This window comes from Anomaloglossus baeobatrachus, chromosome 5 (assembly GCF_048569485.1).
Source record: "Anomaloglossus baeobatrachus isolate aAnoBae1 chromosome 5, aAnoBae1.hap1, whole genome shotgun sequence".
NCBI classification, from domain to species: Eukaryota; Metazoa; Chordata; class Amphibia; order Anura; family Aromobatidae; genus Anomaloglossus; species Anomaloglossus baeobatrachus.
The window spans coordinates 315,813,051-315,830,908 of NC_134357.1; the positions used below are offsets into that span (position 1 = coordinate 315,813,051).

The 17,858-nt window shown below is 47.4% G+C and overlaps 1 protein-coding gene across 2 annotated transcripts in view; it reads left to right on the forward strand.

The window, feature by feature from the left end:
- The window catches only part of ASPSCR1 (ASPSCR1 tether for SLC2A4, UBX domain containing), a 114,963-nt gene that overhangs the window by 30,662 nt on the left and 66,443 nt on the right, over positions 1-17,858 (forward strand). For both annotated transcript variants that reach the window (XM_075349727.1, XM_075349726.1), the window contains 2 exons: positions 3,222-3,723; positions 4,706-4,845. In XM_075349727.1, the coding sequence (XP_075205842.1) occupies positions 3,222-3,723; positions 4,706-4,845 (642 nt within the window). The remainder of the gene's footprint in view (positions 1-3,221; positions 3,724-4,705; positions 4,846-17,858) is intronic.

The window sequence follows — 17,858 nt, forward strand, 5'->3', positions numbered from 1 at the left end:
GTGCCAATTGCAGTTTCTCACCAGCGTTGGCTACGTTTTGCAATCGGAGAGGAACATTTCCAATTCGTGGCTCTCCCCTTCGGGTTAGCCACGGCCCCTCGAGTATTCACCAAGGTCATGGCAGCAGTGGTTGCAGTTTTGCACCTACAGGGGTTGGCAGTGATTTCTTACCTGGACGACCTTCTAGTCAAGGCTTCATCCAGCGCAGACTGTCAGCGGAGTGTCTCGCTCACTCTTGCCACTCTAGCCCAATTCGGGTGGATTGTCAATCTTCCCAAATCCACTCTGACTCCGACCCAGAGTCTCACGTACCTAGGGATGCAGTTCGAGACTCTGCCGGCACTTGTGAAGTTGCCCTCAGTCAAACAGCAGTCCCTCCAACTGGCGGTCCGCGCTCTGCTGAGGCCCCGCCGTTATTCCATCAGGCACCTGATGCAGGTGCTGGGTCAGATGGTGGCGTCAATGGAGGCTGTTCCCTTTGCCCAGTTCCATCTGCGTCCCCTGCAGCTGGACATTCTCCGCTGTTGGGACAAGCGGCCTTCCTCCTTGCATAGGTTAGTGGCTCTGTCGCCACAGACCAGGAGCTCTCTTCAGTGGTGGCTTCGGCCCCTCTCTCTGTCTCAGGGGCGCCCCTTCCTGACCCCATCCTGGGTGATTCTCACCACGGATGCCAGTTTGTCCGGCTGGAGAGCGGTATATCTCCACCACCGAGCGCAGGGCACTTGGACTCCGTCCGAGTCAGTCCTCTCGATCAATGTGCTGGAAACCAGAGCTGTGCTTCTAGCTCTCCTAGCCTTTCACCACCTGTTGGCGGGCAAGCACATCCGAGTCCAGTCAGACAACGCGACAGCAGTTGCCTAAATCAATCACCAAGGCGGGACACGCAGCCGCCTGGCAATGTTGGAGGTACAACGCATCCTTCAATGGGCGGAGGACTCCAAGTCCACCATATCCGCAGTCCACATCCCAGGCGTGGAAAACTGGGAGGCAGGTTATCTCAGCCGTCAAACCGTGGACGGCGGCGAGTGGTCCCTGCATTCGGCAGTGTTTCAGTCAATCTGCCGCAAGTGGGGCACTCCGGACGTGGACCTATGGACCTAATGGCATCCCGTCACAACAACAAGGTTCCGGTTTACGTGGCTCGCTCCCACGATCCTCAGGCATTCGCCGCGGACGCTCTGGTCCAAGACTGGTCCCAGTTTCGTCTGTCCTACGTGTTTCCCCCTCTAGCGCTCTTGCCCAGAGTTCTGCGCAAGATCAGACTGGAGGGCCGTCGAGTCATTCTCATTGCTCCGGACTGGCCCAGGCGAGCTTGGTACCCAGACCTGCTTCTTCTGTCCGTTGAGGTGCCGTGGCATCTTCCGGACCGTCCAGACCTTCTCTCACAAGGTCCGTTTTTCCGCCAGAATTCTGCGGCTCTCAGATTGACGGCGTGGCTCTTGAGTCCTGAATCTTGACGACTTCTGGTATCCCTCCTGAAGTCATTTCCACTATGACTCGGGCCCGTAAGTCTTCCTCCGCCAAGATCTATCACAGGACTTGGAAAATTTTCCTGTCCTGGTGTCGCTCTTCCGGCCATCCTCCTTGGCCATTTTCCTTGCCAACCCTTCTGTCCTTTCTACAGTCTGGTCTGCAGCTGGGACTGTCCCTTAACTCTCTTAAGGGACAAGTCTCGGCTCTATCAGTGCTGATCCAGCGGCGTCTCGCCCGGCTGGCTCAGGTCCGCACCTTCATGCAGGTCGCGTCTCACATCATTCCGCCTTACCAGCGGCCCTTGGATCCCTGGGACCTTAACTTGGTCCTCACGGTTTTGCAGAAACCCCCCTTTGAGCCTCTTAGGGAGGTTTCTTTGTTTCGTCTTTCACAGAAAGTGGTCTTTCTAGTGGCCATAACTTCCCTCAGGAGAGTCTCTGATTTGGCTGCGCTCTCTTCGGAGTCACCTTTTTTGGTTTTTCATCAAGACAAGGTGGTTCTCCGTCCGACTCCGGATTTTCTTCCTAAGGTGGTCTCTCCTTTCCACCTTAACCAGGACATTACCCTACCTTCCTTTTGTCCGGCTCCTGGTTCATCGCTTTGAAAAAGCGTTGCATACTTTGGATCTGGTGCGTGCGCTCCGGATCTATATGTCTCGCACCGCTGTTCTTAGGCGGTGCACCTCTCTTTTTGTGCTAACCACAGGTCGGCGCAAAGGCCTCTCTGCTTCTAAGCCGACCTTAGCCCGTTGGATTAGGTCGACCATTTTGGACGCCTACCAGTGTTCTCAGGTGCCTCCCCCGCCGGGGATCAAGGCACACTCGACCAGAGCTGTCGGTGCCTCTTGGGCTTTCAGGCACCAGGCTACGGCTCAACAAGTCTGTCAGGCTGCCACTTGGACTAGCCTGCATACCTTTTCAAAGCACTACCAAGTGCATGCTCATGCTTCGGCAGATGCGAGCTTGGGCAGACGCATCCTTCAGGCGGCTGTCGCCCACTTGTGAAGTTAGGTTCTGCCTACTTCTTAGTTGTTCTGTTTATTTCCCACCCATGGACTGCTTTGAGACGTCCCAATGTCTGGGTCTCCCATAGGAACGATAAAGAAAAAGAGAATTTTGTTTACTTACCGTAAATTCTTTTTCTTATAGTTTTTTGAGTGTAGTACTTTGTGTGTCCTCCGGAGGCAGAAGCTATACACCCAATGTCTGGGTCTCCCAATACGGAACTATAAGAAAAAGAATTTACGGTAAGTAAACAAAATTCTCTTTTTTGTTTACTTACCGTAAATTATTTTTCTTATAGTTCCGTATTGGGAGACCCAGCTCCCTCCCTGTTGCCTGTTGGCAATTTTCTTGTTCCGTGTGTTATCACCGGCTGTTGTCGTGGACAGAGTCTCCGGTTGTTCCGGTTCTTGCTCGGTTCTACTTGTGGGTGGCTATTCTCCTTCAGCTTTTGCACTAAACTGGATAGATCTGGTTCTCCAGGGGGTGTATAAGCTCAGAGGGAGGAGCTACACTTTTTAGTGTAGTACTTTGTGTGTCCTCCGGAGGCAGAAGCTAAACACCCATGGTCTGGGTCTCCCAATACGGAACTATAAGAAAAAGAATTTACGGTAAGTAAACAAAATTCTCTTTTTTGTTATTACACCCACTGCATATTGGGTTAGGATCTTGGAGATGGGAATTACCCTTTAATATTAGGTTTACCGTGGCCTACTAAAATGTAATAAAAACATATATCTCTACCAGGTTTATAGTGCGGAAGAATGAGCCTTCTGGAAACTGGCAGCCTGAGATACTTCAGGAGGAAACAAAGAAGAACATCTTTGCCCCCAAGACTGCGAGGGAAACTCCTCCAGTAACCAAGAAAGCAGTAGGGAAACCTTCTGCTGGCCAGAAAGAGCCGCAGTCCAGTGACACTACAAAGTTAGATCCCAGTACTGCTCTTGTGCAGGCAGTAGATGACGGATTATCATCAGCAAAGCCTATAAACCAAAGCTTCAATTACATAAAGGCCAGCCAACCAGATATTGAGTGTGACAAGCCTGGACCTTCCTCTGTAGGCTCATCTACATCATCTGCTCAGGTGACTTCATTTATGCCTTTTCAAGGTGGTGGCCATCGTCTAGGAGGTGCCAATGCCCCTACAGAAGCTAACATGCCCACCGCCACAGCTCAAGAGCCTTTCCAGAGTCCAGGCCCATCTAAGCCAAAGAAAACTAAGACTGATGAAGAGGAAAGTGCTTTAGAGGTGAGCACTGGTGATTGTTAGGATTGTCTAATATTTCTTTTGGCTAACCCTTATAAGATTAAAGGGGTTCTGCGTGGCTATAATATTGCTGATTGAAGCGTGGCAGTGACCGCAGCGTCCTCTTCATTGTTTATCAGTCCAGTCTCTGTACTTTCAGTATTGGCTGTGCCTGATGTTACAGCTCTGTCCAATTATCAGATACACGCCACTGTGCCTGGTACAAAATGAAGAATTAATATACAGTGGAACCTCAGTTAACGAGTAACCCAGTTTGCGAGTATTTCGCTATACGAGCAAAGCTTGCTGTAAATTTGTAACTCAGTTTACGAGCAATCTTTGCTGTACGAGCAAATACTCACCGCACACACTTCCGGTTCTGTAGTTCCGCTCTAAATCACTCTTGCAGTCTGCACAAACACACACACACACATTATGCTCATCTTACCTTTCGTTCCATTGCCGGCCTCCCGGTTCTTGTAGTTTGCCGCTGCAGGATGTGTATCGGGTAACCATCGCGACGATGGAGGAACTTCCGCTGTCAGCCGCTACTGAAAGGCAGCGCATTGACCAATCAGAGGCAAGCGGCTCCTGCCTTTGATGTAAGCGCGCTGGCAGCAGAAGGTTCGGCATCGGTTGCGATGGTTACCCGATACACATTCTGTACTGGTGAACTGCAAGAACCAGGAGGCCGGCGATGGAACGGAAGGTAAGGTGAGCATAATATGTGTGTGTGTGTTTGTGCGTGTGTGGAATGGCACAATAGGGGACCAGGATGGGACATTGAACAAGTTGTGGAACGAATTGTCTGCATTCCAATGATTTCCTATGGGAAATTTTGCTTTGCTAGACGAGTAACTTGGTTTACAAGCATACTCCCAGAACGGATTGTTCTCGTAAACCAAGTTTCCACTGTATTGCTTTGGGAAATCACTTAAAGGTGTAAAATCTGAAACTTATTGTTTTTGTTTTGTTTTCTTTTTAGCCAATAGATAGACAGAGCCTTGTGTGCCACTTGGATTTGGAGGAAGGCAGGAGTGCCAGTTTTCTGGAGCTCCCAGATAACTTTTTTGAGGTCACAATGGATGATGTACGGAGACGATTTTCTGAACTTAGAGGTGAAAGGTGAACAATTCTGTTATTTATCTCACTTTATGAAATCAGAGTTTTCTTGTTTTTATAAAGGACACTAAGGGACTGATTCACCAAAGTTTTTACACCACATAGACTTGCACAAAAATGTAGTGACTTTTGGCATTTTCACAATAGTCCGAATAGTCTCCTCCAAAATGGGCGAGATTGGGGTTGTGGCCACGCCGGCCCATCAAATTTATCAGAGGTGCCGACTTTTGTACAAAAGAAATGCTACTCCAGTCATGCAGCGCACAGTACCAAATTCATTAAGTGGCGTGTGTCTCTTAATGAATTTAATGACTTCTAGTCCTGCAAGACTGGCATAAAGGGATTGTGTGCTACGCCAGTCTAGATGAATTGGCCACTATGTGTCGAGAATGTCTTACCCATATTCTGCCCCTGACACATACAATATGTGTGAAAAATGTCAGCTGCAGACTTTAGTTGTAATATACCTATAATAGGGATAGTAAATGATATCTCAATAATTGATAGGTATAGAGAATATTGGAAATGCCTAGAGAGGTATTACATAAATTGCAATCTATCCAGTGGATAGGTCATATTTATTGGATCGATGTGGGTCTTGTTTTTCCTGACTGCATGCTCACATCCAGCGGGGACTTATTGTAAATGGAGCGGCTGGTCCATTCTGCTGAACCTTACCACTCAATTGGATAGCATCAAAGATGGTGAACCTGTGCTCAGCTATATTTGCCCGGTTCATAGAGTTTGGATGGAGCATTGACCAGCTGCTGGTAAGTTGGTTAGCGTGACCAAAGCTGACCTAACTATTGTGACCTATCCAGAGGATACATGATAACTTTAGTTAAACTGGATCCACCTTTAGGTAGTTCCACTAGTATCCATACATGTCAATTATTGAGACTATGTTTGGTGCATTTCTTCATCGTTCCTATGGGAGACCCAAACCATGGGTGTATAGCTTCTGCCTCCGGAGGACACACAAAGTACTACACTAAAAAGTGTCGCTCCTCCCTCCGAGCATATACACCCCCTGGATAACCAAATATAGCCAGTTCAATGCTTTGTGTTCAGGAGGCACACATCCACACATGCATTCTCATCTGATTTTGATTTTTGGAAAGAGTTTGAAGAAAAGCGGGTCCAAGCCTGGACTCCCGGCATGTCCCTTCTCACACCACTGTGTCGGCGGTGTTGTTAAGGTTGATTTCAGGGCTGGAGCCTTACATGCCGCGCTCATTCACCATCCCTCGGGCTCTGGCTTGAAGTGGGAGCCAGCACGGTTCTCCCTGACTTGCAGGAGACTGGTCTCCATCCGCAGCCCTTCAGGATCCTGCCGGACGGAGCACTCATCCCCAGGGACTGGAAACCCTGTGTCTCACAAGCTAAGTATCTGAGACGTTATTTTCGGGGGGTCCCTTGTACTTTATTGTTGGGGAGAGTGGGCTGTGTATCTATGCTGACATTTCCGGCCGGTTCTCTGGTTTTCACCTGAGAACCGCGCCGATGGTGCCTGCGCGCCGGCCGCATTGTTAAATTTAGGCCCCGGCTTCGCCTGAGGCCTAGTTTCGATTTCACTGCCCCTGCATGTCAATCACTATGGGGAGATAAGGTATGCACACCAGTGACTATGTAAGGGGAATACATGGAATAGCAGAAACTGCTGTGTGAATACTGACTTGAAAAATCCAATAGCTATATGAAGAGTGAAAATGTGAAAAATGGAATCTGCATTACTGCCATGAACATATGAATCAAGAGAAATTTAGCTACTGAATTGATCAATGCAATAGAGCCCCAACACTACGCCAAAGTATTTCTCTACGTTGGGGTCCCTAGCTTGTGTGTGTCCTCTCATGCAGTTATTCGTTATTGTTAGTAGTTTTTCGTTTGTGAACCCTCCCCACCACACCTATTGCCAATCCGTATAATACGCATAAATAGCCTGGGTCTCAGCTTCCCATACACGGTAAGTTTTTTAACTGCATGAGAGGACACACACAAGCTAGGGACCCCAACGTAGAGAAATACTTTGGCGTAGTGTTGGGGCTCTATTGCATTGATCAATTCAGTAGCTAAATTTCTCTTGATTCATATGTTCATGGCAGTAATGCAGATTCCATTTTTCACATTTTCACTCTTCATATAGCTATTGGATTTTTCAAGTCAGTATTCACACAGCAGTTTCTGCTATTCCATGTATTCCCCTTACATAGTCACTGGTGTGCATACCTTATCTCCCCATAGTGATGTTTTTTTAGGTTTTTTGCACCCAGTTCAGACTTAGAATGGTGTTCCAAACGTTATTCCTTATTGCCTGCATGTCAATCATGCAGAGGGACAGTGCGGCTCCGCCCAGCGGCCGCTCATTTTGGACTTGATGCAAGATTCCTAGCAATATACATGGAAGAAAAATTATGTCCTAGGGGTTTGAGGATTAACCGCACCTCCCCCTTCCCTAATGACTCAGACTTTACTAAAGAATGGGATAATATCCTGCAGGCTTGCATGCAGGGGATGATTAACTGTCTTTACAAAAAAAGATCTGCTATTGCAACAGCTGCGACAGCCTCTATTACCAAAATGTATACCAATTTATCTTGTTATGATTTCCATCCTGAATTCAGACGTTTGAATACTGAGACGAACACTAAATTGGCACAGTTGGAACATGACTTTATTATGAGGAAATGTAAAAAATTGCAGAGGGATCGCTTTGACAAAACCAACCCTGTGAATAGGAACGATAATACAAATATGAATAAAGAGGGCCATAACCCGGGTAATCATTTCACTAAGAGAAGGGATAGCTCTAATAGAAACTTTTTTAATAGCAAGTACCATAAACCCAGGGGCAGCACTGGAAGGCTAAATTCTGAGACCAACAGTGATAAGCCCTTGGACACAAAAAGGACCCACCCCACTTTAGCCTCTAATCAGTCCACTGGGATTGAGGTGGATATGTCTCCCAACACCAATATGGGGACCAACACAAAAAGCTCCCCCTGTGTTACTGCAGAAAATGTACCCCAAGTGACCAGTACTAGTTGTGATAAAAAGAAAATTATCTCCAAAACTATTAACATAGAGGAGACAAAGAGACAATTGGCTCAAATAAAAAATCAGATCGAAAAAATTAGACAAAAAAGATCTACCATCGCTGACAATTTTTCAGTTTTTGAGGAAGATAGAGATTTCATTGATTTAATGGATCTCACGATACATGAGGAATGTGGTTCCCTTTCCAATTCCCAAGCTACCAATAGTAGGGGTGACCCTCAAATTGGTGTTACAAAGATTAACACAGAACCAACACAAAATAATAAAAGCACAAATAAAATCACTATTGACAATAGTAACAAGAGAGCCCCATCGGTGCCTTTTTTGCCCTCAGCTACGGTCTCCAACAAGGAGATCATAGTACAGCAACCCACACCAAAAGCCACAAAAAGAAAAAGTGTACAAGAGGAAGCAGAGCAGGAGTCAAACATAACCAAAAAAGGAAAGAAAACCACCCAGCAAATATAGGAAATATTTTTAATTTGTCCAACTCTGTGCTCTCCAAATATGAAATCTCTGTTTTAAATAGAGGTCTCTCGTTTTGCCCCACCACGCGATCTAAAGACTTTGTTGTATACCTTGATTTTCAAACGTATATTAGAAAACGTACTTTAAAAAGACACTTCCTTATGAAAACAGATCTAGGTAATGACAAGCGGTCAAATGAACACATTGCTAGTAACCCACCCATCCTTACTGATTCCTTCCTGCATACTAATGTCAAAGCAAAATCTTCATTTTACCCAGTAGCAAGTAAAGGTCATCCATATAAAAACATTTTGCGATTTAGTTGTGAATGATTTTAAAAAGCTGAGCCTGAATAGCAGTAATAATCATGGACAATTCAATTTGGGTAGAAAAGAACGGTTGGCCCTTTCTGCACTAAAGAAAAACATAGACATCGTGATACGCTCGGCGGATAAAGGTGGTGGTATAGTGGTCCAAAACAGAACAGATTACATCTCTGAAGCGCTAAGAATTTTATCCAACCCCTTGCAATACCAAAAAAGTGATATATCACAATATGAGAAAGCCATTGTGGAATACAATGATTTCATTTTAGAAGCAATCAATAAAAATATCATTAATGAAAAAGAGAAAAAATTCCTACAAGTAAAAAACCCCAAAATGGCATTTATGTACCATCTCCCTAAAATTCATAAGGATCTTTCCAACCCCCCAGGGAGACCCATTATTTCCGGGATTGAAGCATTGACTTCAAACCTAGCAACATATATTGATGAGATAATGCATGTCCATGTTGTTAAACTGACGAGTTACTTGAGAGATACAGCACAATTAATCACACTTATCAAAGATATTGAATGGAGAGACTCTTATCTTTTTCTCACTATGGACGTATCTGCACTTTACTCCAATATTAATCACGATCTTGGACTACAATGTTTTTCAGTATTTATTGAAAATGACATGAGAATTCCGGTTTTACAAAAAAAATTTATCCTACAAGGTATGAAATTCATTTTAAAGAACAATTTTTTTACATTTTTAGATGTTTTATACCAACAGATACTCGGGACCGCAATGGGGAGTAAAGTAGCACCTACTTATGCTAATTTATTTATGGGAATTTTTGAATCTATTTTTATCTACAATTCTATTTTTAAAGATGCCATTGTGTTTTACAGAAGGTACATTGATGATTTGATATTTATTTGGGATAATAAGGATAATAATATCTCAGATTTTATTACACACATCAATAACAATAATTGGGGTTTGGCTTTTTCACCCTGCATAGGTGATAAAGAGATTGATTTTTTGGCTCTTACCATCACGCATAGGGATAATTGTCTTATTACTAAAACTTTTTTTAAAATGGTAGACACTAATGGATATATACATTTTAATAGCGCCCATTATAACAAATGGCTTCTTAATATTCCCCGAAATCAGTATAGAAGAATCAGAAGGAATTGTAGCCAGGATGAGGATTTTGAAGCACAGGCCAAAATTTTATTAAATCGGTTTTTAGAGAAAGAATACCCCAAAAAACTTTTAAAAAATGCCTTTAATGAGACCCGGGGTCTGAAACAGGAGGACTTAATTTTATCCAACGCAGAAAAATCTGTATCAACAACAGAGAATAATTTTATATCAAATTTCATTACCACTTTTAGTGAGGACAACGGGTCCATAAAAAGAATACTATCCAAACATTGGAACATTCTCAAAAATGATCCGGTTTTGAGTAGTAATATTCCTGACCACCCTGGCATTACCTTTAGAAGGGCACCCACTATTCGCAATGTTGTGGCACCCAGCAGACTAAAAATCCTTAATAATGATTATAAGAGAATGACTGATCTTCCTATGGGTGCGTTCAAATGCTTCTCAAATAAATGCTTATGTTGCAATATAATTAAACATAGGAGAAAGAGTTTTGGCCCAAGGGGAGAGCCAGAACTTTACTCCATTAAGGGACACATGACCTGTCAATCAGATTTTGTGGTGTATCTGATTGACTGCCTGTGTGGGAAGCAATACATAGGCAGGACCACACAGGCATTACATAATCGTTTAAATTCCCACAGGCATAATATCAAAAAAGGTTTCCTGCTTCATGGTCTTTCACGTCATTGTACGATGGTGCATGACAAAAAGATAAATTTTACTATTACTCCTATAGAACAGATTTCCAGCAATATCTCCAATAGACATGAAATGTTGAGTAAAAAGGAAACCTTTTGGATTTATTAACTGAATACATTGAAGCCTTTGGGTCTCAACGAAGTAACTGATTTATTTTATTGATCTTATAAATCCTCTTACTTCAAGAACATGGCCATATTTCTGATGCTTGTTGTAACAATATTAATGATTTTAATGTTGGTTTTTTTTTGGTTTTTTTTTTTGTGTTTTTTTTGTTATATTTTATTATTATTTTTTTATATTTTTTTATTTTTGCAGTATTTATTTATGTAGCACTGTTTTGTAATACTATTGGGGGCTGTAAACAATACAGACTTTCCTTTTTGGGGTTTAGTACTAATATCAGGTGGGCTTCCTCTTACTGCCGATACAATTTTTGGTTTTATTTATTTATTAAATCCCATCCCTGATCTACTATGAATATACTCCTGTGATCTACTGCACTTTTTGTTTTTTTTCTTGTACTTATATATATATATATATATATATATATATATATATATATATATATATATATATATATATATATATAATATTTTTCTCCTCTATGCAGCATCTCTCCTATGGGCTCCCTAGATATTCAATTGACTAGCATCTGCACTGGAGTTACCTTGCAGGACATGCGCATAAGCATTATTTCCCACGGTCTGGACTTTCTTGACCTGTCTTCTATCAGCGCTCTGTTATGCTACTCGCTCCTGAGCCCTGAATATAACACGAATTTTCCTTTTTCACTGTGGTGATGTTTCTACAAATTTTAACATTTTTTATTGATCTTAATAAAGGTTTTACCTATTTTTAATGTTTTTCCGGTCAGCGCTATTTTTTATTAATTGTGAATGTCACTTCAGGTTTTTTAATACACATAGACCCTATCCTTTTAATACACATAGATCTCTACTATACACTCCTCTTTTGTTTTCACATTTGATTCTTTCTTTGTCGCTCCATTGGGAGACCCAGACAATTGGGTGTATAGGCTATGCCTCCGGAGGCCGCACAAAGTATTACACTAAAAGTGTAAAGCCCCTCCCCTTCTGCCTATACACCCCCCGTGCTCCCACGGGCTCCTCAGTTTTTTTGCTTTGTGCGAAGGAGGCAGACATGCACGCATAGCTCCACAGATTAGTCAGCAGCAGCTGCTGACTATGTCGGATGGAAGAAAAGAGGGCCCATAACAGGGCCCCCAGCATGCTCCCTTCTCACCCCACTCTTGTCGGCGGTGTTGTTAAGGTTGAGGTATCCATTGCGGGTACGGAGGCTGGAGCCCACATGCTGTTTTCCTTCCCCATCCCATTTAGGGCTCTGGGTGAAGTGGGATCCTAATCGGTCTCCAGGCACTGAGACCGTGCTCCATCCACAGCCCCTGGGGACTCTGCTGGATAATGGAGCCGAGTATTGTCAGGGACATGGCCCTGCTACTTTGAGGTACTCTGTGTCCCCGTGGGGACCGCGCACAGAAACACTCCAGCATTGCTGGGTGTGTTAGTGCGCCGGGGACCGCGGCGCTGACCGCAATTGTGCCATCACACGCTGCAGCGTGGCTGGGTGTGTAGTGTATTGGGGACTACCGCGCTGACCGCCGCTGCCATTGTTATACATGCGGCGCGGCTGGGACTGTTAGTGCGCCGGGGACATCCGCGCCGACCGCGCTTATACGGCGGCCGCGCTTATAACTCTAGTCCCCGGCTTTTGCGGCCTAGTCTCATTCTCTTCCCGCCCCCAGGCCTGCCAGTCAGGGGAAGGGCGGGACGCTGTACAGAATGTCAGCACTGAGGGCTGGAGCATGCTTTGCATACTCCACCCCCCTCACTGTGCACAGTGGGGCACCAGTTTCCCGCACTTTCTAGGGCATGCCCACGGCCCCCTCCTCTCCTCAGGACGCCGGCAGCCATTCCTGTCAGCTCTTCTGACGCTGGAGAGGGGAGACAAGCTCTGGGAGACCCAGGCAGGGATTCTGGTGGCCACACAACCGCTTTGAGCGGCCGGTAAGCAGCACCTCTGGTGCTGGCCCCACTTGTGCAGAAGTGTACTTATAGATTATATGATTATAGGCTATACTTTACACTGTATAGTGCACGGTTGATTTTTGGCTATATACCCTCCTGGGTTGCTCAGGGGAGACAACAGCATGGCGCCCACAAGAAGCAGGGGTGCCAAAACACAGGCTTACTATGCTGCCTGCGCCGCATGTACGGCTTCACTACCGGCAGGTTCCACTGACCCTCATTGTGTGCACTGCTCGGCCCCTGTGGCACTTACTCAGCCGGAGCCTCTGCTAAGGGTGGCCCAGGGGGAACCACCTGCTAACACTGTCCAGGTGACAGGGACGGAGTTTACAGTTTTTACTGAAAGACTTTCTGAGACTATGGCTAAGATACTAGAAGCTTTGCAGTCCAGACCGGTATCTCAGACCATGGGCACTGTGGAATCATTGCCCCCTGGTTCCCCTCAGTTGGAACAACCATGTCCTCCCGGGGTGTCTCATAGATCCCAGGGTGAGGTCTCTGACACGGACCGCAGTCCCAGACCGCCTAAGCGAGCTCGCTGGGAAATTCCCTCGACATCATCACATTGTTCAGGGTCTCAGCGGGAGGACTCTCTGTATGATGAAGCGGAGGTAGCTGATCAGGATTCTGATCCTGAGGCCGCTCTCAACCTTGATACTCCTGATGGGGACGCCATAGTGAATGATCTTATCGCGTCCATAAATCAAATGTTGGATATTTCTCCCTCAGCTCCTCCAGTAGAGGAGTCAGCTTCTCAGCAGGAGAAATTCCGTTTCAGGTTCCCCAAGCGTACAACGAGTATGTTTCTGGACCACTCTGACTTCAGAGAGGCAGTCCAGAAACACCGGGCTTGTCCAGATAAGCGTTTTTCTAAGCGCCTTAAGGATACAAGTTATCCCTTCCCCCCTGACGTGGTCAAGGGCTGGACTCAGTGTCCCAAGGTGGATCCTCCAATCTCCAGACTGGCGGCTAGATCCATAGTGGCAGTTGAAGATGGGGCTTCACTCAAGGATGCCACTGACAGACAGATGGAGCTCTGGTTGAAATCCATCTATGAAGCTATCGGCGCGTCTTTTGCTCCAGCATTCGCAGCCGTATGGGCACTCCAAGCTATCTCAGCGGGTCAAGCGCAAATTGACGCACTCACACGTACGTCTGCGCCGCAAGTGGCTTCCATAACATCTCAAACGTCGGCATTTGCGTCCTACGCTATTAATGCTGTCCTGGACTCTGCGAGCCGTACGGCGGTTGCAGCCGACAATTCGGTTGCAATACGCAGGGCCTTGTGGCTACGGGAATGGAAGGCAGATTCGGCTTCCAAAAAGTGCTTAACCGGTTTGCCATTTTCTGGCGACCGTTTGTTTGGTGAGAGATTGGATGAAATCATCAAGCAATCCAAGGGAAAGGAAACATCCTTACCCCAGGCCAAACCAAACTTACCCCAACAGAGGAGGGGACAGTCGAGGTTTCGGTCCTTTCGGGGTGCGGGCAGGTCCCAATTCTCCTCGTCCAAAAGGCCTCAGAAGGATCAGAGGAACTCCGATTCATGGCGGTCTAAGTCACGCCCTAAAAAGACCGCCGGAGGTGCCGCTACCAAGGCGGCTTCCTCATGACTTACGGCCGCTTCACACCGCATCCTCGGTCGGTGGCAGGCTCTCCCGCTTTTGCGACACCTGGCTGCCACAGGTAAAAGACCGTTGGGTGAGAGACATTCTGTCTCACGGTTACAGGATAGAGTTCAGCTCTCATCCTCCGACTCGATTCTTCAGGACATCTCCGCCTCCCGAGCGAGCCGATGCTCTTCTGCAGGTGCTGGGCACTCTGAAGGCAGAAGGAGTGGTGGTCCCTGTTCCTCTTCAGCAACAGGGTCACGGTTTTTACTCCAACTTGTTCGTGGTTCCAAAGAAGGACGGGTCTTTCCGTCCTGTCCTGGACCTAAAACTGCTCAACAAACACGTAAAGACCAGGCGGTTCCGGATGGAATCCCTCCGCTCCGTCATCGCCTCAATGTCTCAAGGAGATTTCCTTGCATCGATCGATATCAAAGATGCTTATCTCCACGTTCCGATTGCTCCAGAGCATCAGCGCTTTCTGCGATTCGCCATAGGAGTCGAACACCTTCAGTTCGTGGCACTGCCGTTCGGCCTGGCGACAGCCCCACGGGTTTTCACCAAGGTCATGGCTACAGTAGTCGCGGTCCTCCACTCTCAGGGACACTCAGTGATCCCTTACTTAGACGATCTGCTGGTCAAGGCTCCCTCTCAAGAGGCATGCCAGCACAGCCTCACCGCTACTCTGGAGACTCTCCAGAGTTTCGGGTGGATCATCAATTTTCCAAAGTCAAATCTGACACCGGCCCAATCGCTGACATATCTTGGCATGGAGTTTCATACCCTCTCAGCGATAGTGAAGCTTCCGCTGAACAAGCAGCGTTCACTACAGACGGGGGTGCAATCTCTCCTTCAAGGTCAGTCACACCCCTTGAGGCGCCTCATGCACTTCCTGGGGAAGATGGTGGCAGCAATGGAGGCAGTCCCTTTCGCGCAGTTTCACCTGCGTCCTCTTCAATGGGACATCCTACGCAAATGGGACAGGAAGCCGACGTTCCTCAACAGGAACGTCTCCCTCTCTCAGGCAACCAAAGCTTCCCTTCGGTGGTGGCTTCTTCCCACTTCATTATCGAAGGGGAAATCCTTCCTACCCCCATCCTGGGCGGTGGTCACGACGGACGCGAGTCTGTCAGGGTGGGGAGCAGTCTTTCTCCACCACAGGGCTCAGGGTACGTGGACCCAGCAAGAGTCCTCACTTCAGATCAATGTTCTGGAGATCAGGGCAGTGTATCTTGCCCTGAAAGCGTTCCAGCAGTGGCTGGAAGGCAAGCAGATCCGAATTCAGTCGGACAACTCCACAGCGGTGGCTTACATCAACCACCAAGGAGGAACACGCAGTCGGCAAGCCTTCCAGGAAGTCCGGCGGATTTTGATGTGGGTGGAAGCCACGGCCTCCACCATCTCCGCAGTTCACATCCCAGGCGTGGAAAACTGGGAAGCAGATTTTCTCAGTCGCCAGGGCATGGACGCAGGGGAATGGTCCCTTCACCCGGACGTGTTTCAGGAGATCTGTTGCCGCTGGGGGATGCCGGACGTCGACCTAATGGCGTCCCGGCACAACAACAAGGTCACGGCATTCATGGCACGTTCTCACGATCACAGAGCTCTAGCGGCAGACGCCTTAGTTCAAGATTGGTCGCAGTTTCAACTCCCTTATGTGTTTCCTCCGCTGGCACTGTTGCCCAGAGTGTTACGCAAGATCAGGGCCGACTGCCGCCGCGCCATCCTCGTCGCTCCAGACTGGCCGAGGAGGTCGTGGTACCCGGATCTGTGGCATCTCACGGTCGGCCAACCGTGGGCACTACCAGACCGACCAGACTTGCTGTCTCAAGGGCCGTTTTTCCATCTGAATTCTGCGGCCCTCAACCTGACTGTGTGGCCATTGAGTCCTGGATCTTAGCGTCTTCAGGATTATCCCAGGAGGTCATTGCCACTATGAGACAGGCTAGGAAACCAACGTCCGCCAAGATTTACCACAGGACGTGGAAAATATTCCTGTCGTGGTGCTCTGCTCGGGGTTTTTCGCCCTGGCCATTTGCCTTGCCCACTTTCCTGTCCTTTCTTCAGTCCGGATTGGAAAAGGGTTTGTCACTCGGCTCCCTTAAGGGACAAGTCTCTGCGCTCTCTGTGTTTTTTCAGAAGCGCCTGGCCAGGCTTCCACAGGTACGCACGTTTCTGCAGGGGGTTTGTCACATCGTTCCTCCTTACAAACGTCCATTGGAACCCTGGGATCTGAACAGGGTGCTGATGGTTCTTCAGAAACCACCGTTCGAGCCAATGAGGGATATTTCTCTCGCACGCCTTTCGCAGAAAGTGGTTTTCCTAGTAGCAGTCACTTCACTTCGGAGAGTGTCTGAGCTGGCAGCTCTGTCATGCAAAGCCCCCTTCCTGGTGTTTCACCAGGACAAGGTGGTTCTGCGTCCGGTTCCGGAATTTCTCCCTAAGGTGGTATCCCCCTTTCATCTCAATCAGGATATCTCCTTACCCTCTTTTTGTCCTCATCCAGTTCACCAATGTGAAAAGGATTTGCACTTGTTAGATCTGGTGAGAGCACTCAGACTCTACATTTCTCGTACGGCGCCCCTGCGCCGCTCGGATGCACTCTTTGTCCTTGTCGCTGGCCAGCGTAAGGGGTCACAGGCTTCCAAATCAACCCTGGCTCGGTGGATCAAGGAACCAATTCTCGAAGCTTACCGTTCTGCTGGGCTTCCGGTTCCCTCAGGGCTGAAGGCCCATTCTACCAGAGCCGTGGGTGCGTCCTGGGCTTTGAGGCACCAGGCTACGGCTCAGCAGGTGTGTCAGGCGGCTACCTGGTCGAGCCTGCACACTTTCACGAAACACTATCAGGTGCATACCTATGCTTCGGCAGATGCCAGCCTAGGTAGGCGAGTCCTTCAGGCGGCGGTTGCCCACCTGTAGGACGGAGCCGTTACGGCTCTATTATGAGGTTTTATTTTACCCACCCAGGGACTGCTTTTGGACGTCCCAATTGTCTGGGTCTCCCAATGGAGCGACAAAGAAGAAGGGAATTTTGTTTACTTACCGTAAATTCCTTTTCTTCTAGCTCCAATTGGGAGACCCAGCACCCGCCCCTGTTTTTTTGTGTACACATGTTGTTCATGTTGAATGGTTTCAGTTCTCCGATATTCCTTCGGATTGAATTTACTTTAAACCAGTTTATAATTTTTTTCCTCCTTCTTGCTTTTGCACCAAAACTGAGGAGCCCGTGGGAGCACGGGGGGTGTATAGGCAGAAGGGGAGGGGCTTTACACTTTTAGTGTAATACTTTGTGCGGCCTCCGGAGGCATAGCCTATACACCCAATTGTCTGGGTCTCCCAATTGGAGCTAGAAGAAAAGGAATTTACGGTAAGTAAACAAAATTCCCTTCTTTTTCTCTATCGTTTCATTGGGGGACACAGGACCATGGGTTATGCTGCTGTCACTAGGAGGCTGACACTAAGTAAACATAAAAAGTTAGCTCCTCCCTAGCAGTATACACCCCGAGCCGGAGGCGGGCTCAGATCAGTTTTAGCTTAGTGTCGTAGGAGGCTGATGTGGGCCGTCTCGGCCCCCCTCAGCCATGTATGTTTTTGCGCTTTTTCTTTTATTTCGGCGCCGCTCATCACTCTCATACCTGTCGTCTTTTTCTCTGCAGGTATTCGCTTC